Source organism: Ipomoea nil, unplaced genomic scaffold (genome assembly GCF_001879475.1).
Source record: "Ipomoea nil cultivar Tokyo-kokei standard unplaced genomic scaffold, Asagao_1.1 scaffold0188, whole genome shotgun sequence".
Taxonomy (NCBI): Eukaryota; Viridiplantae; Streptophyta; class Magnoliopsida; order Solanales; family Convolvulaceae; genus Ipomoea; species Ipomoea nil.
In genome coordinates, this window is record NW_017616616.1 from 1,477,172 (window position 1) to 1,497,867 (window position 20,696).

The 20,696-nt window shown below is 35.5% G+C and overlaps 4 protein-coding genes across 5 annotated transcripts; 2 read left to right on the plus strand and 2 right to left on the minus strand.

Annotated features, from left to right (window-relative positions):
- Window positions 1–2,825: 2,825 nt before the first annotated feature.
- On the minus strand, window positions 2,826–3,891 carry LOC109181332 (thylakoid lumenal 19 kDa protein, chloroplastic). The gene has a single exon (XM_019331086.1). The coding sequence runs from the start codon at window positions 3,698–3,700 to the stop codon at window positions 2,978–2,980; it is 723 nt and encodes a 240-aa protein (XP_019186631.1). The 5' UTR covers window positions 3,701–3,891; the 3' UTR covers window positions 2,826–2,977.
- A 165-nt stretch (window positions 3,892–4,056) lies between these two features.
- Window positions 4,057–8,038, plus strand: LOC109181320 (zinc finger CCCH domain-containing protein 69). The gene is made up of 8 exons (XM_019331076.1): window positions 4,057–4,154; window positions 4,476–4,563; window positions 4,714–5,507; window positions 6,110–6,179; window positions 6,805–6,893; window positions 6,999–7,054; window positions 7,278–7,343; window positions 7,696–8,038. Exons 1-6 carry the CDS (start codon window positions 4,144–4,146, stop codon window positions 7,033–7,035), a joined length of 1,089 nt encoding a protein of 362 aa, XP_019186621.1. The 5' UTR covers window positions 4,057–4,143; the 3' UTR covers window positions 7,036–7,054; window positions 7,278–7,343; window positions 7,696–8,038.
- Window positions 8,039–11,605: 3,567 nt separating this feature from the next.
- Window positions 11,606–12,225, plus strand: LOC109186967 (arabinogalactan peptide 23-like). Its single transcript, XM_019337140.1, has one exon. The coding sequence runs from the start codon at window positions 11,763–11,765 to the stop codon at window positions 11,994–11,996; it is 234 nt and encodes a 77-aa protein (XP_019192685.1). The 5' UTR covers window positions 11,606–11,762; the 3' UTR covers window positions 11,997–12,225.
- A 637-nt stretch (window positions 12,226–12,862) lies between these two features.
- On the minus strand, window positions 12,863–19,507 carry LOC109181344. Of its 2 annotated transcripts, XM_019331096.1 has the most exons (10): window positions 19,408–19,507; window positions 19,152–19,320; window positions 17,097–17,197; window positions 16,645–17,005; window positions 14,859–15,710; window positions 14,692–14,749; window positions 14,523–14,584; window positions 14,326–14,432; window positions 14,170–14,257; window positions 12,863–13,501 (listed from the first exon to the last, which is right to left on the minus strand). In XM_019331096.1, the coding sequence occupies exons 2-10, from the start codon at window positions 19,275–19,277 to the stop codon at window positions 13,190–13,192; spliced, it is 2,067 nt and encodes a 688-aa protein (XP_019186641.1). In that variant the 5' UTR covers window positions 19,278–19,320; window positions 19,408–19,507; the 3' UTR covers window positions 12,863–13,189. The 2 variants fall into 2 exon arrangements, with proteins under 2 accessions (XP_019186641.1, XP_019186648.1); XM_019331103.1 differs by having other exon boundaries at window positions 14,859–15,692; window positions 19,152–19,498.
- Between the last annotated feature and the right edge of the window lie 1,189 nt (window positions 19,508–20,696).

Genomic DNA, 20,696 nt, shown 5'->3' on the forward strand with positions numbered 1-20,696 from the left:
ATACTACAATGTAATAGAGCTAGTAGCATTCAAAAAAAAATTATGTATTTTCACATAATATACTTTATGTATACAAATAATGTACTTTTAGTATATTAAAAATGTATTTTTATGTATATTTCGTGCAAATGTGTGGACCATGGCCCATGGAATAATGATTGTGGCTTATTGCCAATCGTTATATCCTACACCACGGCGCACATAGCACTGTGCGCCGCGCACCTCCCAAAACGACGTCGTTTTGGGGTAGTGTTGGGAGGCGCGGTAGGAAGTTGCTGAGACTATGTGTATTTGTTCACAACGTTATGTGTATTTGTTCACAACGTTATGTGTATTGGTTCATACAGTTATGTGTATTTTTTATACAATTATGTACATTCTTTTTATACAATTATGTACATCCGAATCAGAAAATTTGTGTGTATTATGTTAAGAGTTGATGTGTATTATGTTAAAAGTTTATGTTTATTATGTATTATGTTAGATTATGTGTATTATCTTTTAAAAAGAGTATGTATATTTTGTTATATAATTATGTACATTCATGTATAACATTATGTGTATTCTAGTATAACATTATGTACATTCTTGAACATCGGGTTTTTTAAAAAAAAAAAAAAACTACTGCCATTCACTGGGGCGGAAAATTTAAAAAAAAAAAAAGGGAAAAGGGTCAAATAGACCCTTAAACTATAGGCAAAAGAGCAATTAGGCCCTTCAACTTTGACAAGGTGCAATTAGGCCCTTCAACTTGTTATTTTGAGTCAAATAAACCCAATAGCAGGTTTTTCACCTGGAATAACCGGTTAAAAAATTCCGACGAAATTCCCGACCTTGTTTCCGGCGACCAAAAAAAAAAAAAAACTTGCCGGAGAAGACAACCGTTCGGTTGTCTTCTCCGGTGGAGAAGGCGACCAGATCAGGTCGCCTTCTCCACTTGAGAGGGCGGCCAGATCTGGTCGTCCTCTCCACAGTCCTCTCCCTTGGAAAGGAGTGGAGAGGACGACCAGATCTGGCCGCCTTCTCCAGTGGAGAAGGCGACCGGACTGGTCGTCCTCTCCACTGGAGAGGGCGGCCAGATCTGGTCGCCTTCTCCACCGGAGAAGACAACCGACGGTTGTCTTCTCCGGCAAGTTGTTTTTTTTTTTTTTTTTTTTTTTTTAAAATTTGTTGTCGCCGGAAATATGGTCGGAAATATCGCCGGAATTTCTTGACCGATTATTCCAGGTGAAAAGCCTGCTATTGGGTTTATTTGACTCAAAACAACAAGTTGAAGTGCCTAATTGCACCTTTTCAAAGTTGAAGGGCCTAATTGCTCTTTTACCTATAGTTTAAGGGTCTATTTGACTCTTTTCCCAAAAAAAAAATAATTAAAACGACGTCGTTTTGCATCTGGACGCATAGTGCAACGCGCGCCGTGGTGTAGGATATAAATTGCCGCTTATTGCAAGTAATTTGTGAGTTATTCAAATTTGATTTATGTATTGTAAAGTTGTAAACAAAGTTTAAACCCAAATAATTTGAATAACGAATTAAGCTAAATTTAAACATATTAATACTCGATTTAAATAGTTTGCAAGGCTATTTTATATAAAAAGCAGGTATTATTCTAGTTCCAAAATGAGGTTCCACTCGTTTACACCTGGTCACCTGTATCATATTCCTAGCGAATAAGGGTCAAATAGGTCATTCAACTGCACACTAATTTGTAATTAGGCCATTGAACTAAAAAAGAATGCAATTTAACCATTGAACAATACAAAAACATGTAATTTAGCCCAAAATGACTTGTTTACATGATGTTACAAGTTACCAATTTTAAAATTAATTTTTTAAAATAATTTTTAGTAAATAAATAATTAAAATATTAAAAAAAAAAAAAAAAAAAAACAGAAACTGCCCGCCGGAGACAAATTGTCCCCGGCCGGCTTCGTCTCCATGGCTATGGAGACGAAGATCTTTGTCTCCAGCCATGGAGATGAAGGTTCGTCTCCATGGGATGGAGACAAAGCTGGCCGGAGACGATTCGTCTCCGGGCGGCAGTTTCTGTTTTTTTTTTTTTTATATATATATTTTAATTATTTATTTATTAAAAATTATTTAAAAAAATTAATTTTAAAATCGATAACTTGCTACATCAAGTAAACAAGTCATTTGGGCTAAATTGTATATTTTTGTGTTGTTTAATGCCTCAATTGCATTCTTTTTTAGTTCAATGGCCTAATTACAATTTAGTGCGTAGATGAGTGGCCTATTTGACCCTTATTCCTATTCCTAATTAAGACACTTTAATGAATTGGATTTAATTTAATTAAAAATGAAGGCAATTTATCCATGACTTGATATTTTCTATTGAGTTTTTGACTATAAGAAAAAAAAGTGAAAAGAATGGGAAACTTTTAAAAGTTGTATAAAATAGAGAAAAATTTGTTTCCGACTTGAGTCGCCATTTGTGCCTATGTATCGTATCTCTACCGTTGCGTTTCTCGTATTATCCAAAAAATGCAATTGCCACTTGCGTTTCTTGTTGATCACCCTTTTTTTTTTTTTTTTTTTTTTTTTGAAATTTTAAGAAACTCGACTTACGTTTCTGTCAAGAAATTCAAATCACAAACAAGTTTTTTCTTATTTTGTACAACTTTTAAAAGCTTCCCATTCTTGTTATTTTTTTCTTGAAAGTTGACCATTTCAGTCAAAAAAAAAAAAAAAAAAAAAAAAAAAAAACTATCCTCTATTCTTCTTGCAGCCAAATGAGCTTTCCCTATATTTTTGTTGACCCAAACTGAGTCGTTGGAATGTGACAATATGAACAAACACTAGCTTAATTAGACACAATATAGTGATCACAGAGACTTTATTAGCCAAAATTACACAAATTTATCAAACACCTTCAACAATAATCCTTAAGGATCATCATCATCATCGTCATACATTCATTAATCTCTGCTAATTGACCTCTGTACAAGCAAAAAAATTCTCACCCAACTGTTTTGAAAGACTGGTGAATGTGCCTCAACGTGTCTTGATCGCGGTTCCATTCCGGCAACGGAGCGTTCACGAAATGCGCATACAACTTGTTCTTCGCACAAGTAACGGAGATCAAGCTATGCGCGGCGGCCCCATCAATCTCGTACTCATAGTACACCTGCCCCTTCTCGTCTTTCCTCTCCTCCGATTTCACGCCGTCGGCGCTAGCGATGAGGTCCTGCAGCTCCACGTCTGACAGCGCCAGGTTGTTCAGCACGGCGTCTTTCGGCGCCAGCTGCCGGAACCCGGCGAGGAAGGTCAGGTACTCTTTCTCCTTCTTCTTCTTCGGGTTGTAGAACTCGGAGTCGGTGCCGTTGGTCCCTTTCTCCACTTTGGACACCAGCCGCTCCTTCCACCCGTCCGGCACGTCGTAGATGTACTCCGCCGTGGCTTTCTTGTCGGAATTCCCTCCGTATCCGCCGTAATTGGCGGCGCTGGCGGCGGTTCCGTAGTACACGGAGAAGGCCGGGGATTCCGCTAGGGAAGGCGGCGCGGCGGTCAGTATCGCCGTGGCTAACGCCGTCGCGGTTATCGCGGTTGTTATGTTCGCTAGTGGCGGTTTGGACGGCGGCGGTATCGACACCTGAGGCGACTTGGCTTGCTGCTGCTGCTGCGGCGGCGGTTTCGCGGTGGCGCCGGAGAACACGGCGGAGGGAGAGAAAATGGTCGCCATGGGATCTGTACTGCAATCTCAGATTAATGGATGTGGCTAATTTGTTATCCATTTCAGATTTTCAGTTATCTATTTTGGCTAATCTCACTGTGACCCAAAACTCTTTTAAATTCCGAAATCGCCCCATTTTTTACTAATCACACTGTGACCCATAACTCTTTTAAATCCCGAAACCACCCCAACATTTTAACATCTTTTCTAAAAGTGGCAAGCGATTATTAACTCACGATTGAGACCCATTGTGACCTCAGCAGTGGAACCGCCAGAAGCCTCTGATACGCGCACCTCTCACCTGCACGTTTCTAGTTGTTTTTCTGTGAGCGAGAGGTACACAGCGGTGCGAAGGCTATTTCACTGCTCGTTGAAAAAGGCCAGAATATTCATTATTAATCCCCCAGCGCAAATTATTTGCAGGCTCCGATTCTTCGCCGGAGATCGAAGCCATGTCGAAAAGGTAGGCGGTTTCCGTTTTGAATTTTTGCGATTGAAATATCGGCGAAGATTTTCGAATTTGAATGTGTGTGTGGATTAATTTCTCTAATTGTATATTGAGCTAGCTGATTGTTAAGGTTTAATTTCTTATATGCGCTGCCATCGAAGAGGAATTTGGGAGATGCTGTGGTAATTGAGGTGGGGGGATTTTTAGGTTTTTAGGTTTTTAGGTCGTGGATGTGTGCTTTTCTGGATTTTCCTTATTTTGTTCTTATGTGAAAAGGTGCAAAATGGATTCTCTTCATATGATTGATGGATTTTGAGCTGTTTATAATTCGTGCAGGGTGCTTTGCAAGTTTTTTGCTCATGGGGCCTGTCTGAAAGGGGAGCATTGTGAGTTTTCGCATGATTGGAAAGCCCCTCCTAACAATGTAACATTCTTGACTATATGCTTTGGTAATCAAGGCATTGATGAATTTTGTCAATATATGATTGTTAGTAATTAGCTTCGTTCCAGAACTGCATGATGTGCACTTGGTGTAAGCTTTTGGAACTGTTAGTAATTGGATTAATTGTTACAGATATGCACCTACTACCAAAAAGGGATTTGTGCTTACGGAAGCAGGTGCAGATATGAGCATGTTAAGGTTTCGCGATTGCAGTCTTCTGCACCATCTTCTTCCATACCTTCTCATCAGAATTTACTCTCGAGCTCGGGTTCTTTGACTGTTGCTTCTGCAACTGTAGTGAATGGTTCAGGTCCTGTTCCAAGTATCGCCACAGAGCATTTTGTTTTGGAGGGACTTATTCACACTCCCGACACACCAGCATGGGAGCAAAAGTCAGGACCTCATGACTTGTTAGAGATTGATGATATAGTGGAGTTGAATAGTCTGAATCCAGCCGATCAACCAATCTGCTCTTTTGCTGCTGCCGGTAGTTGTCCGCGTGGGGATAATTGTCCTTATATACATGGAGATGTATGTCCCACCTGTGGTAAACATTGCTTGCATCCTTTTAGGCCTCAGGAGAGGGAGGAGCATATGAAAACATGTGAGAAAAGGCAAAATCATCTCGAAGCATTAAAACATAGTCAAGAAATAGAGTGCAGTGTGTGTCTCGAGCGTGTTCTCTCAAAGCCAACAGCAGCTGAACGTAAATTTGGAATCTTGTCAGAGTGTGATCATCCATTCTGCATATCATGCATCAGGAATTGGCGTAGTAGTTCACCAACATCTGGACTGGATGTAAATTCTGCATTGAGGGCGTGCCCTATATGCCGAAAGCTTTCATATTTCGTCATTCCTAGTGTGATTTGGTACTGCTCAAAAGAAGAAAAAAATGAAATCGTTGACAACTATAAAGCAAAACTTAGGTATCTCTTTTTCTAAAACTTAATTTGTTATTATTATTGTTGTTGTTATTATTATTTGTGTGTGTCTTTGTTTCTTTAAGGAGAGGGGTAGGATGTGGGCTTCTGGGTTCCCTGGTATTGCCTGCCAAACTCATTCTCTGATTAGGATCATTTTTATGGGATGCATTATCATATGCATTGATCTTCACTTTACATCAAGTTTGAGAATTATGAGCTTGATGATGACTTGTCAATTGTCATCATTGTTGTTTCATTGAATTGTAGAAGGAGACAATTCTCCTATTGGATCCTTCATTGCTTGTGTGTGAGGCTGACATTTATGCTTAGTGGCCACATGACCTCAATGTGATTTCTACAAGTAAACTGATATTTTTTTGATCACATGAAAACTTTTCAGATATGAGATTTTGAATGGATTAATAAGTTTATATGAGTTGCAATTGTGAATTATGTGGTAGAAAGAGAAAGTAGGTACCCCCTCCTCCACTTCTTGACACAGCAAAAGGCCCCATAATGTGCTCTTTCTATGCTCTCTTTCCAGCTTTAATCAGTGATCTTGTTGTATGTTATATTTTCTTATCTCTAATTCGTTTCTTTTCCAGTTCTATTGATTGCAAGCACTTTGACTTTGGGAATGGAACTTGCCCATTCGGGACTAGTTGTTTCTACAAGGTATGAAATGTTAAGATTCTCACTGGTTTTTGTTAATACATTTAATATTTGTTTGTGTTTTGGCATAAGGATTGTAGTTGTGTTATTTGGAATATGCTCCATGCTTCTGAACATAGCCAGATGCATAGAAGTGCTTATGTGATGTCTGCCTGTCTGTCCCTGCCTTCACTCTCTACAACCCATAACTGTCAGGACTCAGGAATAGGGCAACTTTGCAGTCACTCTTCCCTAGCTTGTCTATGCTTGAAGGATGTTTGCCCTTCTTTGATTCAATAGAATCTATGCTAGGCATTATGTTGGGATATGCATTGATTCTATTGAGTTATTTAGTAATTACAGTATTGGAATTTAGTAGACCATGTGGAAGCCACAATGATCTTTTATTAACTTCAATGTCTGTACATGACCAACTGTACGTGCATTGTGGTGAGTTGACAACAAGCAAATATGTTATTGTTAAACACTCCTAGCGTTTTTAAAGGGTATCTGAATGGGTTTATTTGATACTAGTCTTGTTAAAATTATGTCCCACTTTTGTTTTTTTGGGATAGGTTGTGGTGTTGTTTGTAAAGTCAGTATTCTTTGGAATACCCCATATTAAGGCCTTATTGCTTTTGTTTTACAGCATGCCTACCGTGATGGTCGTTTGGAGGAAGTGGTTTTACGGCATCTTGATTCTGAAGATGGAAGTACAGTGATTGCCAAAAATATAAGGTTTCTTCATTTTGCAACCAATTCCCTCTTTTTCACAAGATCTTGTGATACATCTCTTCTGGTCTCTCTCACCTTTTGATTCGATCCACTTCATACTTTATTCAGGCTCTCAGACTTCCTCAGTAATTTGCAAATAAGGTGAAAACTGCTCTAATAATAAGGTATTTTCAGATTTTCAATTTGCTTCACTGCTTTTGACCAACTTCCATGCATACCCTCTCGGAAAAACTTATGGTTAATATTTTGAATGACTATCCCATTGGTCTGGTATCCACAATTTTCAATTGCTATGTTCAGTTCACATCTTCACAAAAATAAAATCAGTTTCTATTAACTTAAAAATAAAGCCACAAGCTTTGTAATTAATGGGTTGTTTGGTAACAGGATGCACGTCTCAAGCAAGTAAAATTTCACCCAGACAGCATGGATATATAACTGGGTTTTTGTAAGGTGTGATTATTCTCTTTCCTTAATTACAATTATCAACAAGCAAAGCGAGTGCTGTTCTTGCAATTGAAATATAATCATGATCTTTAATTGTATTGCTTCTTGTTGCCATATATTTGAAATTGCAATCATTATACTAAAGATTCAAGGTGGACCACTGATACACATATTCATTTTTAGTATATTGAATGTTCATTTTTAATGTACTAAAGATTCAATGAACCTTCAGTATATTAAAAATAAACATTTATCAGTGGTCCAACCATGGAAATTGTGGTGCAAAATCGTATAAAGTTGGGATTGGTTTTTGCAGGAGGTATGGCTGACATAGTCGATCTTGTTTTGAGTGTAACAGATTAAGATATGTTGGATTGGGCATTGGATATGAAGATTGGAAGGTGCATTGCAGTGGGAGTGGGCAATATTTTGTTTCTGAACTCTATTTTACTTGTGATTGGATGCATACACACAACAAATATATATATAATATATGAAATTAGATTTATAGGAGGAGGAGGAGGAGGAGAGGGTTGCTCACTCTGCCAAATAATTCCATGTTAAGTATTGCCCACTGCCTTCCCTGTTGGACTTGTGGGAGGTCAACTCAAGAGTGTTACATGTAACATTGTGATTTTACAAAAAAAAATTCTCTTAAATTTTGGTTAATAACATGAAAAGCTCATAAAGAAATTGGTATATTGCACTGGATCCTCATTTGGTTTTCTGCTCATCTGGAAAATTCAGTCGCTTTATTACTTCAATTTTTTAAAAATCTTTTTGGGGGTTTTCATTGTTTTCGGGTTTCTTCCTGATGTATAAAAAAAAAAAAATAGAGAATTTCTTTATGTGATAAATACTTTTTTTTTTTTTTTTTGTATTTTGTTTCTCTAAAAAATAGAGAACTTTTCTAGTTAATAAATATTCTTACTATTTTTCTTTTTCATGTTCTGTGGGATGTGGTAGATAGCTAATTGTTAATAAATCGAATTGGTTCACCAAAGCGAACCCTAATTGGAAAGATATGATTACGTATACAAAATTTGAAAGTTATTTTTGAATTTTTGAATTAGGATTTACAATGTAAGATGAATTTTGGTTCATGGTATAATTTGCCATAAATACCATTCATAGATGAAAATATTGAATGGATTGTATTCTTTCGCAATTTGAACTGGTCAATTATGATAATCTAGTTTATTTTATTTCCTTGTAACTCTTTGCCGGTTAGGATCACAATGCGTGTTTCACTCCGTGCATTTTCAAGTAATGGATGTGATTTTTTTCAAAAATCAAAAAATGTAAGTCATATTATAAACATAGTGCACTTTCATTTCCTAAATAAAAAAATGTAAGTCACGTTACAAAATACTCCGTAACACAGATTTTACAATGTCTATGTCTTTACTTACAATGCTTTTTTTTTTGTAAAAAAGCAAAATAATAATAATAATAATAATAATAATTATTATTATTATTATTATTATTATTATTAACAAAAATCTTTACTTCTTTTCATTTTTGGAAAGGGGCATGGTAGGCAAAGACATAACTTTTTCTACAATATCAGCTTGACTATCACCCATATTATCCTCATTTCATATTAAATAATAAAATTTTAAAATGTTGCCAATAATAATTGAACTCACGTTTTTTTTTTAAACACTCATGGTTTGCTGTGTCATCACACTATATGATAATTGGCAAAAAAACTCATGTTATTTAGAAGATACTCCGTAATAAACTACAGTTTTAAGCATTCTGCTACATATTGACTAGCAAACTCATAAAGAAAAAAAAATATCAATATAATAGTAATTTTGTATGCTTATGTACCTAAATTAACTCACAAAAATTTCCATTTGAAATTAATTTTAAAGGATAATATATCTAAATTGACAACCAAAATTATATATATAGGGATGCGATCCCATGATAATCAATATCATCCATTAGAAAATAGATTTATGAATGAGATTAATTGAGGAATGGTTTTCCCTTATTGTTCCAAACCACTGAAAATACAAACGCTGCAATTTACAATATTTTCACTTAACGTTTTGGGAATGATTTTTCCAAAACACCCTTGTATTAAAAAAAAAAAAAAAACGTTTAATGTAGAGTCGTTTCGACTTCTTGAATAACAATAGCCAGTTTAGTTGGTTCACTCCAAGCTTAATTTTTTAAATTTGAGCATTGAGCCTCCTTTTATAGGAGTCAAGGTTCCCATGCCACTTTTCCCAACGATGTGGGAAAAGTGGCAAAACTAAGGGGTGTCGAACATTCGGCTCTCCATATGTTTTTTTTTTTTTTTAAATTTATTTCTTTTCGTAAATTATTATTATTATTATTATTATTATTATTATTATTATTATTATTGTTATTATTATTATTATTATTATTATTATTATTATTATTATTATTATTATACACTTTAAGTCATTTTACATGCTAATCTAAACAACTAATTTTTTTTCAAATATCTTTTTACCAATTGCTGATATAATTCGCTGGTCAAATCCGCTAATATAATCCGCTATTTGCTAACTGCTAACACAATCTGCTAACGGTTGATTGCCAAACAAATACATTGCGAGATAGTTTCTCAGTTCAATTTGTTGTGTGATTTGAATTCTCTCTTTGTCAACAAATCCCCCACGTAGTTAATATGATTGACTTAATTATATTTTTTTTTAAAATTTTTTTATGGTATTAATAAAATACTTGGTAAATAAATATATAGCATTATTTTGTATTATAACTTTGATATTTAATTAAAAATAGTGTACAAAAAAAGATAATAGACAATGTAGCGAATATATATAATCAATTGATGAATTTGAATGTAAAGAATGTTTACATTGAAGAACAATAAAGACAATATAACTAATGAAATTATTTCTCTTAATTAATTTATTGATAATGAATAATTTTTTTTGAATAAAGACATTGTAGGGACAATGTAGTGAATATAATCAATTGAATTTGAACGTAACGAATTTTTATATTGGAGAAAAATATAGACAATATAACTAATGAAATTATTTCTCTTATTTAATTTATTGGTAATGAATATATATTTTTTTGAATAAAGACATTGTAGACACATAATTCTAAATTAAAGAAATGCATATGTATTATTTTTTGTTGTAGCCACTAAATTATTTAATTTAATATGAGTGAAATAGAGTATTAATTATGTCAAATTTGATTGGGATGAGGTTCGAACCTAATACATTTCTTATTGAAATCAATGAGTAAGTTAAAATCTGAACCCCAAGTCCCGACAGAGCAGTTACTGGCTTACTGCGCACAAGGATCACACAGTCATCATCATTCTTTCCAACTTTCACCTCTATGACCAGTTGAGCTGCCCATGCGAGTTTCTTTTGGCTCTTATTAGTAAAGTAGATAGTAGATTTAAAGTTTTATCTTTTTTTTTTTTTTAATAAGAGTATATGATGTGAGTAAGTGACATTGGTGAAATGAAAAATCCAAAATAAATATACAAATATTTTTTTGAGTAATATTGACTCTATTACAATGTATAGTAGTAATTATGTTCTATACTTTTTCTATCTGTTGCAGCCCAAAAGGTCACCGAGGTTCGATTTTAAGACTTTCCCTCAAAGAGAATCACAAAAGTGTCATCTAAGCACAAGCTAGATGCTTGGTATTTTACAAATATCTTAGTTTGGTGTTTGGTAAATAAAATTTTAAAATATTCTATTTATGGAAAATAATCCCACAATTTAATGATTTTGTATAATCTTACTAAATAGAATTTCATAGATTATTATGATTCTAATAAATAAATTAAGAGATCGTGAAGTTGGACCTGTCAATTTAATAATATTCAATGAATGAAATATCATAATAATCGATATATGTGTGTTATGAAAATATTCAATGAATGAAATATCATAATAATCGATATATATGTGTTATGAAAATTAAAAATTCAAGACTCAATTGCATTATTTAGCCTGATTCGAGAACTTATTTTAACCATTATCTTAGTAAAAAATAACTTTTTATATAAGAAAATAACAATTTTCTACACAAAATAAATTGATATATGCTTTATTTGTTATCCGTTATCCATTGATTAGCATAATACTCTCTCAAAATCTCACCTAACTACCCTAAATTCACTCCCTCCCCCATAATTTACCACAAAATTTTCTACCATAAATAAATATATGTGGTGGGAAATAATTAATAAATTTCCAAAAATACCCCAACCTCCCCATATATAAACCCTCTTCCCCAGTCATACCACAGGGCAGCAATAAAACACAACAAGAAATAAACACAGAAATAAAACCAAAAAAAAAAAAAAAATCGATTTGCGATCGAAGGTTTTCGGTGATTAATCCAATTTCTCGAGGTTGTTGCCGATCAAGCCTTCACGTACCTACTACAATGGAGATGAAGAAGATCGCCGCCGCCGCCCTTGTCGCCGCCGCCGCCTCCATGAGCGTGGCCATGGCTTCTGAGGCTGCCGCTGCCGCTGCCACCCCTGCTGCCGGCGCCGCCCCTGCTGCCGGTGCACCAGGCCCTGCTGCGGCAGCAAGCGATGCCTTTGCTGCCTTGCCTGCCGTCGGATCCTTGCTCGGGGCTTCTCTCTTCTCCTTCTTCGCCGCCTACATGCACTGAGCTCATCCGCCCGGACGACGCTTTCGAATCAACGAACAAATATTTGACAATGAAAATGGCGGGAAGGGGATTATTACTATAGTATTTTAATTTTAATTTTAATTATTATTTAGTAGTGGACAAAAAAAATCAAAGAAAAATAGAATAAAGGAGCTTGGATTTGATGGAATGTATCTTTTATTTTCTATCATTTTTCTTTGATAATTATTAATTAAAATTATTTACTTTATATTCCAATGTCATTTCAGTGAACTAATTATACTATTGCTTGGTTTTATTTTTATTTTTTTTAACAAATAATTATCACATGCAAAATTAAATGAACAAATTAACATGAGTGAATATTTTACCTTTATTTTTTTTAAATACTGACTCCGTTGCGTTCTAGGATTATGTTATGGGAAAAAAGAGTAATAATCTTCATGAAACTATTTCTTTTGGAAGCTTTTATTTATTTTATTTATATTATTAATTAATTTTGATAATAATTTAAAAAAAAAAAAACAATAATATATGCTTAAGAAGAAAATTCACTGTAAACTTGAAGCTTTGGAAGCTTTCATTCCTTGATCACTTTGAGTCATTCAACTCTTTGTAAAATTTACTTAAATATCTTGATGAGGACAATAATTCTGGAAATCATGATTATTTATGTTGTTACATACAAGTCTCATCAGCTAAAATGGTAATACCTAAAAGGCTAAAATACAGAGGCTAATATCAAGAACATTATTTAAAGACAATTTTTGTTGTTTTGTTTTTTCATTTCATATAAAAACAACGAAGTGATTGAAAGACAATTTGGCATCAAACAGAAATTGGATTTAGACCCCCCAAAAAAAAAAAAAAAAAAAAAAAAAAAATTGGAACAAGCTCTACCTTTCTCCTCTTAGTTTTTTTGAATTAAAATATAAAGCGATTAGACATATTGTGTCCCCTAGTCTCCTCCTATTCACATATATTGCGAAAATAACTACATTAATAACGTACGCTACCTCAGCTGTATACCACATGCCCATATTCCCAACAACTATCATCAAAGCTCATGCCTGCATGCTATGCCCTTCATTCAACATATTTTTCTCCAATCTCACTGACCAAGCAAAACATAATCCGAGGTGCCAAGCGCGTTTATTGGGATTTGGATCCTTCCGTGTTGTCAGAGGGGCGCAAAAGAATGGGGTGGTGAAGAACTAGGCAGCGTTGGAGGTTCCATTTGTTTTCTGTTCTGTCCGAACGTAGGTCATGCTTCGAGGGGTGGTGGAAGGTGGAACTGCATTGTTCGAGGCAGAAGCTTGACTTGGACTTGACTGAGCATCGCGCTTCCATTGCAAGCTCCTTGCACCCGGTTTGATTGTGAGGCCCCGTGCCCTATATGCATTGGGCATGCCTCTGGGGAAAGGGCTCCGGCCAAACCTAGAAGCGGCAAAAGGTACACCTCTCACGATTCGAGGCCATGAGATGGTAGGTGTAGCTTCAGGAGGTGCGGAGCCTTTCCTCACAACCTGCATTTACGGATAAATCAAATCATGAATTTCATTCCTAAGAAAAACAGAGATTTGCTCAAGCAAGACACATAAAATGAAATAATTATTCCAAAGGAAAATTACATTTTTCGTCCCTAAGTTATAGGGTAATTGTAGAATTGATCCCTAAGCTATAATTGACGTTGCAAATTTCGTCCCTTTACTAACAAAACATTAGGTACGAAATTTGCAATGTTGGTATAGCTTAGGGACGAGAAGTGAGCACAACCTGTTATTAAAAGGACGAAATTTGCAACGTCAATTATAGCCTAGGGACGAAAAGTGAGTGAGCACGACCAACAATTAGTGACGAATTCTACAATTATCCTATAACTAAGAGACGAAAAGTGAAATTTTCCCTTGTTCCAAGGCATAGAGTTAATTACACTTGAATAAAGCAGTTCAATGTAACTCCGTCACAAAAATGAAGTTCAACCTAAAAATGACAGTATGGAATAAAAACGCTTGATTTATGTTACTCCACCACAATATGTAGGGGGTCATCAATGCAGACATCATCCAATTATAGGCTAATTTAATTTGTTAAGGCTACATTTTTGAACTCCAAAAATTGTAAATAAAAATAAGGACTAAAAACCAACATCACTCTACCGGTACAACAAGAAACAAGTCATTAGAAAACACACCTTAAGAATACGGGACATGAATGAGGTTCCATCAAGCGATAAAGCATGCTCTGCTGATTCCTTTCTCATGAACTCTACATAAGCTGACCTGTTTCCACTACAAGTTTAGACAACAGTATTTAAAGATGTTAAGAATGTGGTTGAAAAGCACCTCACCCTTTAGGTTGTCCTGTTGCGGCATCAGTTAAAATAACCACTTTAAGCACCTCTCCAAACTTATTGAAATGTCGTGAAAGACTGTCCTTTGTAGCAGCAAAATGGACCTGATATCAAATCAGGGAGAAATTTCATATTAGTAGTGACTAGTGAAGGAAGACAGATGCAAAGCTCATTACTAAAGTTTGAGTAATTACATTGTTGACAAAGATTGTCCGGGAATCAGAATCCTCTGTAGGTGTTCCAGTGGAGTATAAGCCTGCACAAAATACCCAAATAGAAGTAACAGATAAATATACACCTAACAGGGTTATAAGGACAACAATGAACTCAAAACTCACATACACGCTAGACAGCCAGACTCACCAGGAACAGCAGACTGTATCTTTTGGGATTCCACTTTCGTGTCTGAACTGGATTTGACCTGAAACACAATGAGATATATGAACATGTAAAATGTCTGAATCAAAAGCACACAAATCTTATGCTGATCAATAATCATATGCATATATGAAATCACACAAATATCCTACATTTCCATTATCAACAGCTATAGTAGTACTATTCTCTTTCATCAGTTGCATGCCAGACTTGGCTCCCATTGTCTCACTGCTTTGTGTAGATTTATTATAGCCTATCTCCACTGCCTTCCTCGCCTCCTGATATTGAGGTGATTTCCAAGTATTCACATTTAGAGGTCCAGTCATTATTTTACGAGAAGCATAGGGTGTAGATGTAGGCTGATCCTGATCCTTCACTGACTTTAGCATTATTCCATCAGACCTGTTACCCACACTGTGCTCAACCAACGGTGGGTTCACACTGTTATTTCCAACATAAGAATGTTTCTGGAAGGCATCCATAGCACTTCGATCCACAACATTGATGTCACCATAAACCCCATCTTCTAATGCAGGGTCAGAAGCCATCACAGTGTCACTTTGCAATTTTGAAGAATATCGTCCACTATAATCACTTCTCTGATGATAAGTCAAGGGAACTTCTGTTACATCAACAAATTTTTCATCTTCGACATCTTCAGAAATATCTTCCCTCAACTCAAGTTGGCCTTTAGTGTCTAATGTTTCAGTGACACTACCAAGTCTATCAAACACATTAGCTGATGATCTAATTTTTTTCACATCTTTGGCAGCTTCAGCAACAGCTTTAATAGCAGTGGTCATGGCATTTGGCAATCTTGCAACGGACCGTAATCTGTGTGGGCGTTCTTCTGTTAATGATTCCTCCATAGATGTAGAAACCACAGAACGAAGGCGTTTCAGTGATGGTTCAGCAGATGGCCTTGAAGTAGCCACTGCATCACGCACTGCAAATTGCAGCAATCTTCGTGGAGCAGCAATTGTTGCCTGAGAAATTGATTCTCTCTATCAAAAAGAAAGAGACATATATCAAATTAGCAGAGTAAATGGGCAACAAGTCAATCTTTTTTATAACAAAAGAATATTTGCTTGTATGTTTTGTACAGATCGAATGAACAGTAGCATAGTGGCACTACAACAGCAGATCAAAAAATTAAAGCAATAAGGCATTCAAAATAGCATAATGAGTAAAACAGGCAAAATACATGCAGAAGTTAGGTGGTAATACTTAATATCAAAGATATTCATCCTGTCCCTATTACCAAAGAAATCTAGCCCTAAGTGGGCAGATCAGATTGTATTGAATGATAGGAATTATTCAACAGAGAATCCAACTAGTACACCTTAGAGTGTGAAGAAACAGAACACATTTTATGGACATTGTATGGATCCAAATAACAATCCACTCTGGCACACAACATGAAATTCAACAATCCTCCCTATAGCAGAACGGTTGCTCTTTTCCCTCACACATATCAAGGATAGATGTTGCAATTTAAGTACACCCAAATATAAGGTACTTTGGACCATGTACCATAGTACTAAAATAATGTGATAATGCTCATTTTATGAAGGAAAAAAATTAATTTTGAAAGAATTGCCACAATATTAAAAAAAAATAGAAAAGCAATTAAATTTGCGTGAAGAATATGATTCTAACAGAAGCTAACTGAGCTTAAACTCCAATCAGTTTTTTTTTTCAGTAGAGTTCACATATTTGAATTGAAAAAAAAAAAAATAAGGTAGATATGAATAGACAAAATAAAGTTTTAAAAAATAATAAATAAATAAATATTAAACTCAAAGCCCAGATACATCAGTTGGCTGACTTCTTACTCTACTGTATATACTAACGTAGCAATAAGGCCATAATATGCCATATTATGATTTGGGAAGTAGTTTCTAAACTGAGAATTGATCTACATCTCCATAAATATACCTTCTTTGTTGGCCCATCTACAGGTCTACTTCTTTTCCTGTGAGCTTCTGGCTTGGGAGATATAGACTGTGTTGTCCGAGCAAGTTTATGCTGACTTTCCACCTGTGGGCGAGTAGTATCCACCACAACACCCTGCAGAGTTGGGTGTTCATCTGCATCTCTCAGCAGGCCTTTCCATTCCCTTTTATGGCGGGATCTTGGTCTGTCAGATTTCACTTGGTCAGATTCAGACTTCACATGGTGGATTTCATTCTTCACAGTATGCTCCACACTGGCAGGTCTTTCTTTGACCACTCCATCAAGAGGGGCTTCTTGTTGTTGCATGTACAGGTTTAAATTTGAACTAAGATGATCCCACAGCCTTTAACAAGATAATAAAACCAGCAATGAGAATATAGTATTCAATAAGCAAGCACTGAAAATTACAATCTAAAAAATGTAAATCAAATTACCAAGAGACAAAGGAGTCGCTGTCATCACCAAGGAAAACATCCAATTCACTCTTTGCTTCTTCTTTATTCCTCCCATTTTTGAGCAAGACTATGACATATTCCTGCAAATGCATAAAATCATTACAAGGCCTCCACAACTAATGCCACCCTCGTCTGGAAGTCTGGAACATATCTAATATCCTACATGCAAAAACTTTCTCAAAATTGACCTTCTGAAGTTCCACAATGATAGCACTTCTCGATTCAAACCAGCCAAGTAGATAAATGGGTAATGTCATATCAAGTCAAGTTTCTATGTAATCAAATATCTCAAATTTTGTAACTATAAATTGGTTATTTGGTCTATATTGTGCAATAAACAGGTTGGCATGTAATCCAAGTGGAGTTCAACTCAGCAACAGATCATCTTCAACCTATTACTATTTACAATTTCCTGACCATGTGCTTAGATTCAATAGAAGTTTTAGATCTAAATGACTTGGATACACACACACATAATACACATAGAGACAGGATTCAGTGTGAGTATCCTACTTCCAATATAAGGATTACTAAACCTTATACCAATTTAGTAAGACACCCATGACCCATCAACTTTTGAGCAATATCCTTTTCCTTCTCCAAACGTGTATTCATATATTCCTTATATCTGATTCAAGTTCTTCATTCTTTCCATTTTCATCACAGTACTAGATATTTCAATAGTTAAGGTTCACACTTGTGAGGTGTAGATATCATGTGTTACAGCTTTACTATTACTTCATTGATATCTTAGGTTGAAAAGGATAAAAATAGTTTCTGGCAGGCTTTAGTCAGTAACATCAAATGGTCAATGTCATAAAATAACCTAGGTAACTATCAAGCCAATGTACTTGATGCGTTAATCACAATTCTTCTCCCCAGTCCATGCCAGGAAAAATTCATTCACTAATTACTAAATGTCAGTAACATCAAATGGTCAATGTCATAAAATAACCTAGGTAACTATCAAGCCAATGTACTTGATGCGTTAATCACAATTCTTATCCCAAAGTGCATGCCAGGAACAAATTCATTCACTAATTACTAAATGTCAGTAACATCAAATGGTCAAAGTCATAAGGGGATAAAAGGAAGCTCAAACAGCAAAGAGCAGACTATTGTTTGCTTTCTTCTAATCTTTCCAAGTTTCCAGAAGTAACATTCAGATCAGGCAATAGCATCTAGACCACATTCCAACTTAAGAATTAATATAAGATTAGAAAGTTCACTCACTCAGGCCTCACTTAGGTTCTAATTTCAAATTAAATTAAGTTGTGTATTCAGACAACCTGGTAGACAAAATTGCCTCTGATAAAATCAGGGAATTCATGAGAAGACAAATTATTCACATGGTTAGAAGAGTTCACTTGATTGTTATGCCATTAATAAAGAAAAAAATCTTATTAGCTCTCTATGATTTTAGAAATCCCAAAATTAGAACAGTTCATCGCATGAAAAAAAGAGAATCCAGCATCATTACTGTGAGGCCCACATAGTTCCATATGGAACCCCCAATACAAATTATATATTTCCCATTGTAGTGGAAGTCCGAACCTGTTACTACAGTTGCATGATTCAAGTACAAGCAGATTTTACCAATCAAATAGAACTACAAATAGCAGTATGGTGCAACAATATAGCACAATGTTGAAGCTACCAGTTGATAAAGAAAAGAGATAAACTCATTCTATCTTATGCTGCCTCCAGTGATGTGGCACTAAAGAGAAACTAAATGCATCTAGACTGAACCCCATGCATTTACAGAACACATATTAAATTCAATAAACTGAAACTGATAAAAACAGCAAAGAAATGAAACTGGGTAAAAGGTTCCAGTTTGACTCAGATTCCAGGCAATGTCACATTCCACATTAAAATGCTGCAAAATACAATCTCCAACAGACTCAACTAAACCCCAATACTAAATAATTACAGGCGTGACAGCACTCTCCACTCCCACGATTCTCCCAACTTTCAAATTTCTGCAAAAATTGTCAAACAAACCCTAGAGAAAATCATTCATCGATAGCGTACCACGAGTGTATCGTCGGTGTAGTCCCCCATGAACTCCTTAAGCTTCTCCTGCACTTGCCCCCGCAGCTTTGCCAATCCTTCGCCGGTGAAGCTCACCCTAAACGTCCGATCATCTCCGCTCCCCATCCGTCCCCCCTAATCCCAAACCTAATTTTACCTCAAACGCTTCCTGCACTTGTGTTCAATCAAAATCAAATTGGTCCACCAAAGCGAACCCTAATTGGAAAGATATGAATACGTATACAGAATTATATACTTGGCCAGTGACGAGTAACTATGAGATTTTCTCTGATGCGTAAACTTCAATAATATGAATACTGCCTTCTTTTCTATCCCCGCAGCAAGAATTATAAAAACTCACCAATTTTAAAAATAGAAATGAAAATATGAAAAGACTCATAAACCCCCCATGACAATCCTAATTTGAAATTAAAATACTATTATATTCGGATGGGGCATTGATGAAATGACGTTAGTTCTTTATGCTTAACTAGATGTCTTATGTTCGAGTTCTTGGAATGCAACTATAATAAAATTTATGATAGGGTGTTTTGCCACCCTTTATGTCATACCTAACACGAATATGATTCATATCGGTATGATTGATAGTTGACTAATTGAGAACACTTGTTATTAGACCAAAAGTGATAGGGTTATAGGGCAATTCACTTGCCCTGTGGAGCTCACTAGTGTATTTTCTGACTTCACTAGTGTATTTTCCGACCTCACTAGTTCATTTCCCGACCTTAAAATTACATGTCTACCTCCCGGTCTCATTATTAGTAGACTTTTCAGTCTCAAAGCACCCCTCACGTGTTAAATTTCTAATGACACTTGTCAAGCATAACCTCACAATTGAATCCACCTAGGACACATGGATGGTATGCGGAGGCACCCGACATGTGTCCCCTCTTCCCCTCCATATATAGGACACTTATTGCACATTTAAGGCGGACTTTTAGCTCCCAACTTACACCACTCCACTCAGAGCCTCCCAGCCTTATATGGTTGGACCTCTAATTAATTTTCCGAGCACATTTATCATTTCAGTTAGCTTCCGCCTGACCATATCAATTTACTTTCTAATTTTATAGTTACATGCAATTCAACCTGAAATAATTTAATTACCTATCAAAAAGTAATAATATTACATTATGATAAAGTTAAACTTCTAGACTAAATTTATGTGTTGTTATATTTTCTTAATTTAAAACTTTTTTTATCAATAAAGATGGAGAGACTCGAAAATGACAACAATTAAATGTCACAGTTAGACACAAATATCTATTCAATGAGTCCCATGATATATTCCCACAATTTTGGATGAAGAGGCCAATTGAAAAAACAAGCAACTTCATAGAATAAATTCAGTGGCTTTGCCCCGAAAGATGTGACGGGGTGGTGAAGCATGATTTTCATATTAGAAAAGTTGTAAACTTGATTATATTAATCTCTTCTCACTCTAGTAGATGGAGCATGATTTGTACATCATGTACAACTTAGAGAGTGTGATTGAGTGGAATGGACTCATCTATCTTTAACCAA

What these genes read in the sequence shown, in the direction of transcription:
- LOC109181344 (XM_019331096.1), bottom strand. Translation starts at nt 19,277, where the DNA reads ATGGGGAGCGGAGATGATCGGACGTTTAGGGTGAGCTTCACCGGCGAA. An exon ending in TAGATGGGCCAACAAAGAAG is followed by an intron (nt 15,711 to 16,644) that starts GTATATTTATGG and finishes TCTTTTTGATAG; the next exon opens with AGAGAATCAATTTCTCAGGC. An exon ending in TCATGTCCCGTATTCTTAAG is followed by an intron (nt 13,502 to 14,169) that starts GTGTGTTTTCTA and finishes CCGTAAATGCAG; the next exon opens with GTTGTGAGGAAAGGCTCCGC.
- LOC109181320 (XM_019331076.1), top strand. An exon ending in GGAAAGCCCCTCCTAACAAT is followed by an intron (nt 4,564 to 4,713) that starts GTAACATTCTTG and finishes TAATTGTTACAG; the next exon opens with ATATGCACCTACTACCAAAA. An exon ending in GGACTAGTTGTTTCTACAAG is followed by an intron (nt 6,180 to 6,804) that starts GTATGAAATGTT and finishes TTTGTTTTACAG; the next exon opens with CATGCCTACCGTGATGGTCG.
- LOC109186967 (XM_019337140.1), top strand. Translation starts at nt 11,763, where the DNA reads ATGGAGATGAAGAAGATCGCCGCCGCCGCCCTTGTCGCCGCCGCCGCC.
- LOC109181332 (XM_019331086.1), bottom strand. Translation starts at nt 3,700, where the DNA reads ATGGCGACCATTTTCTCTCCCTCCGCCGTGTTCTCCGGCGCCACCGCG.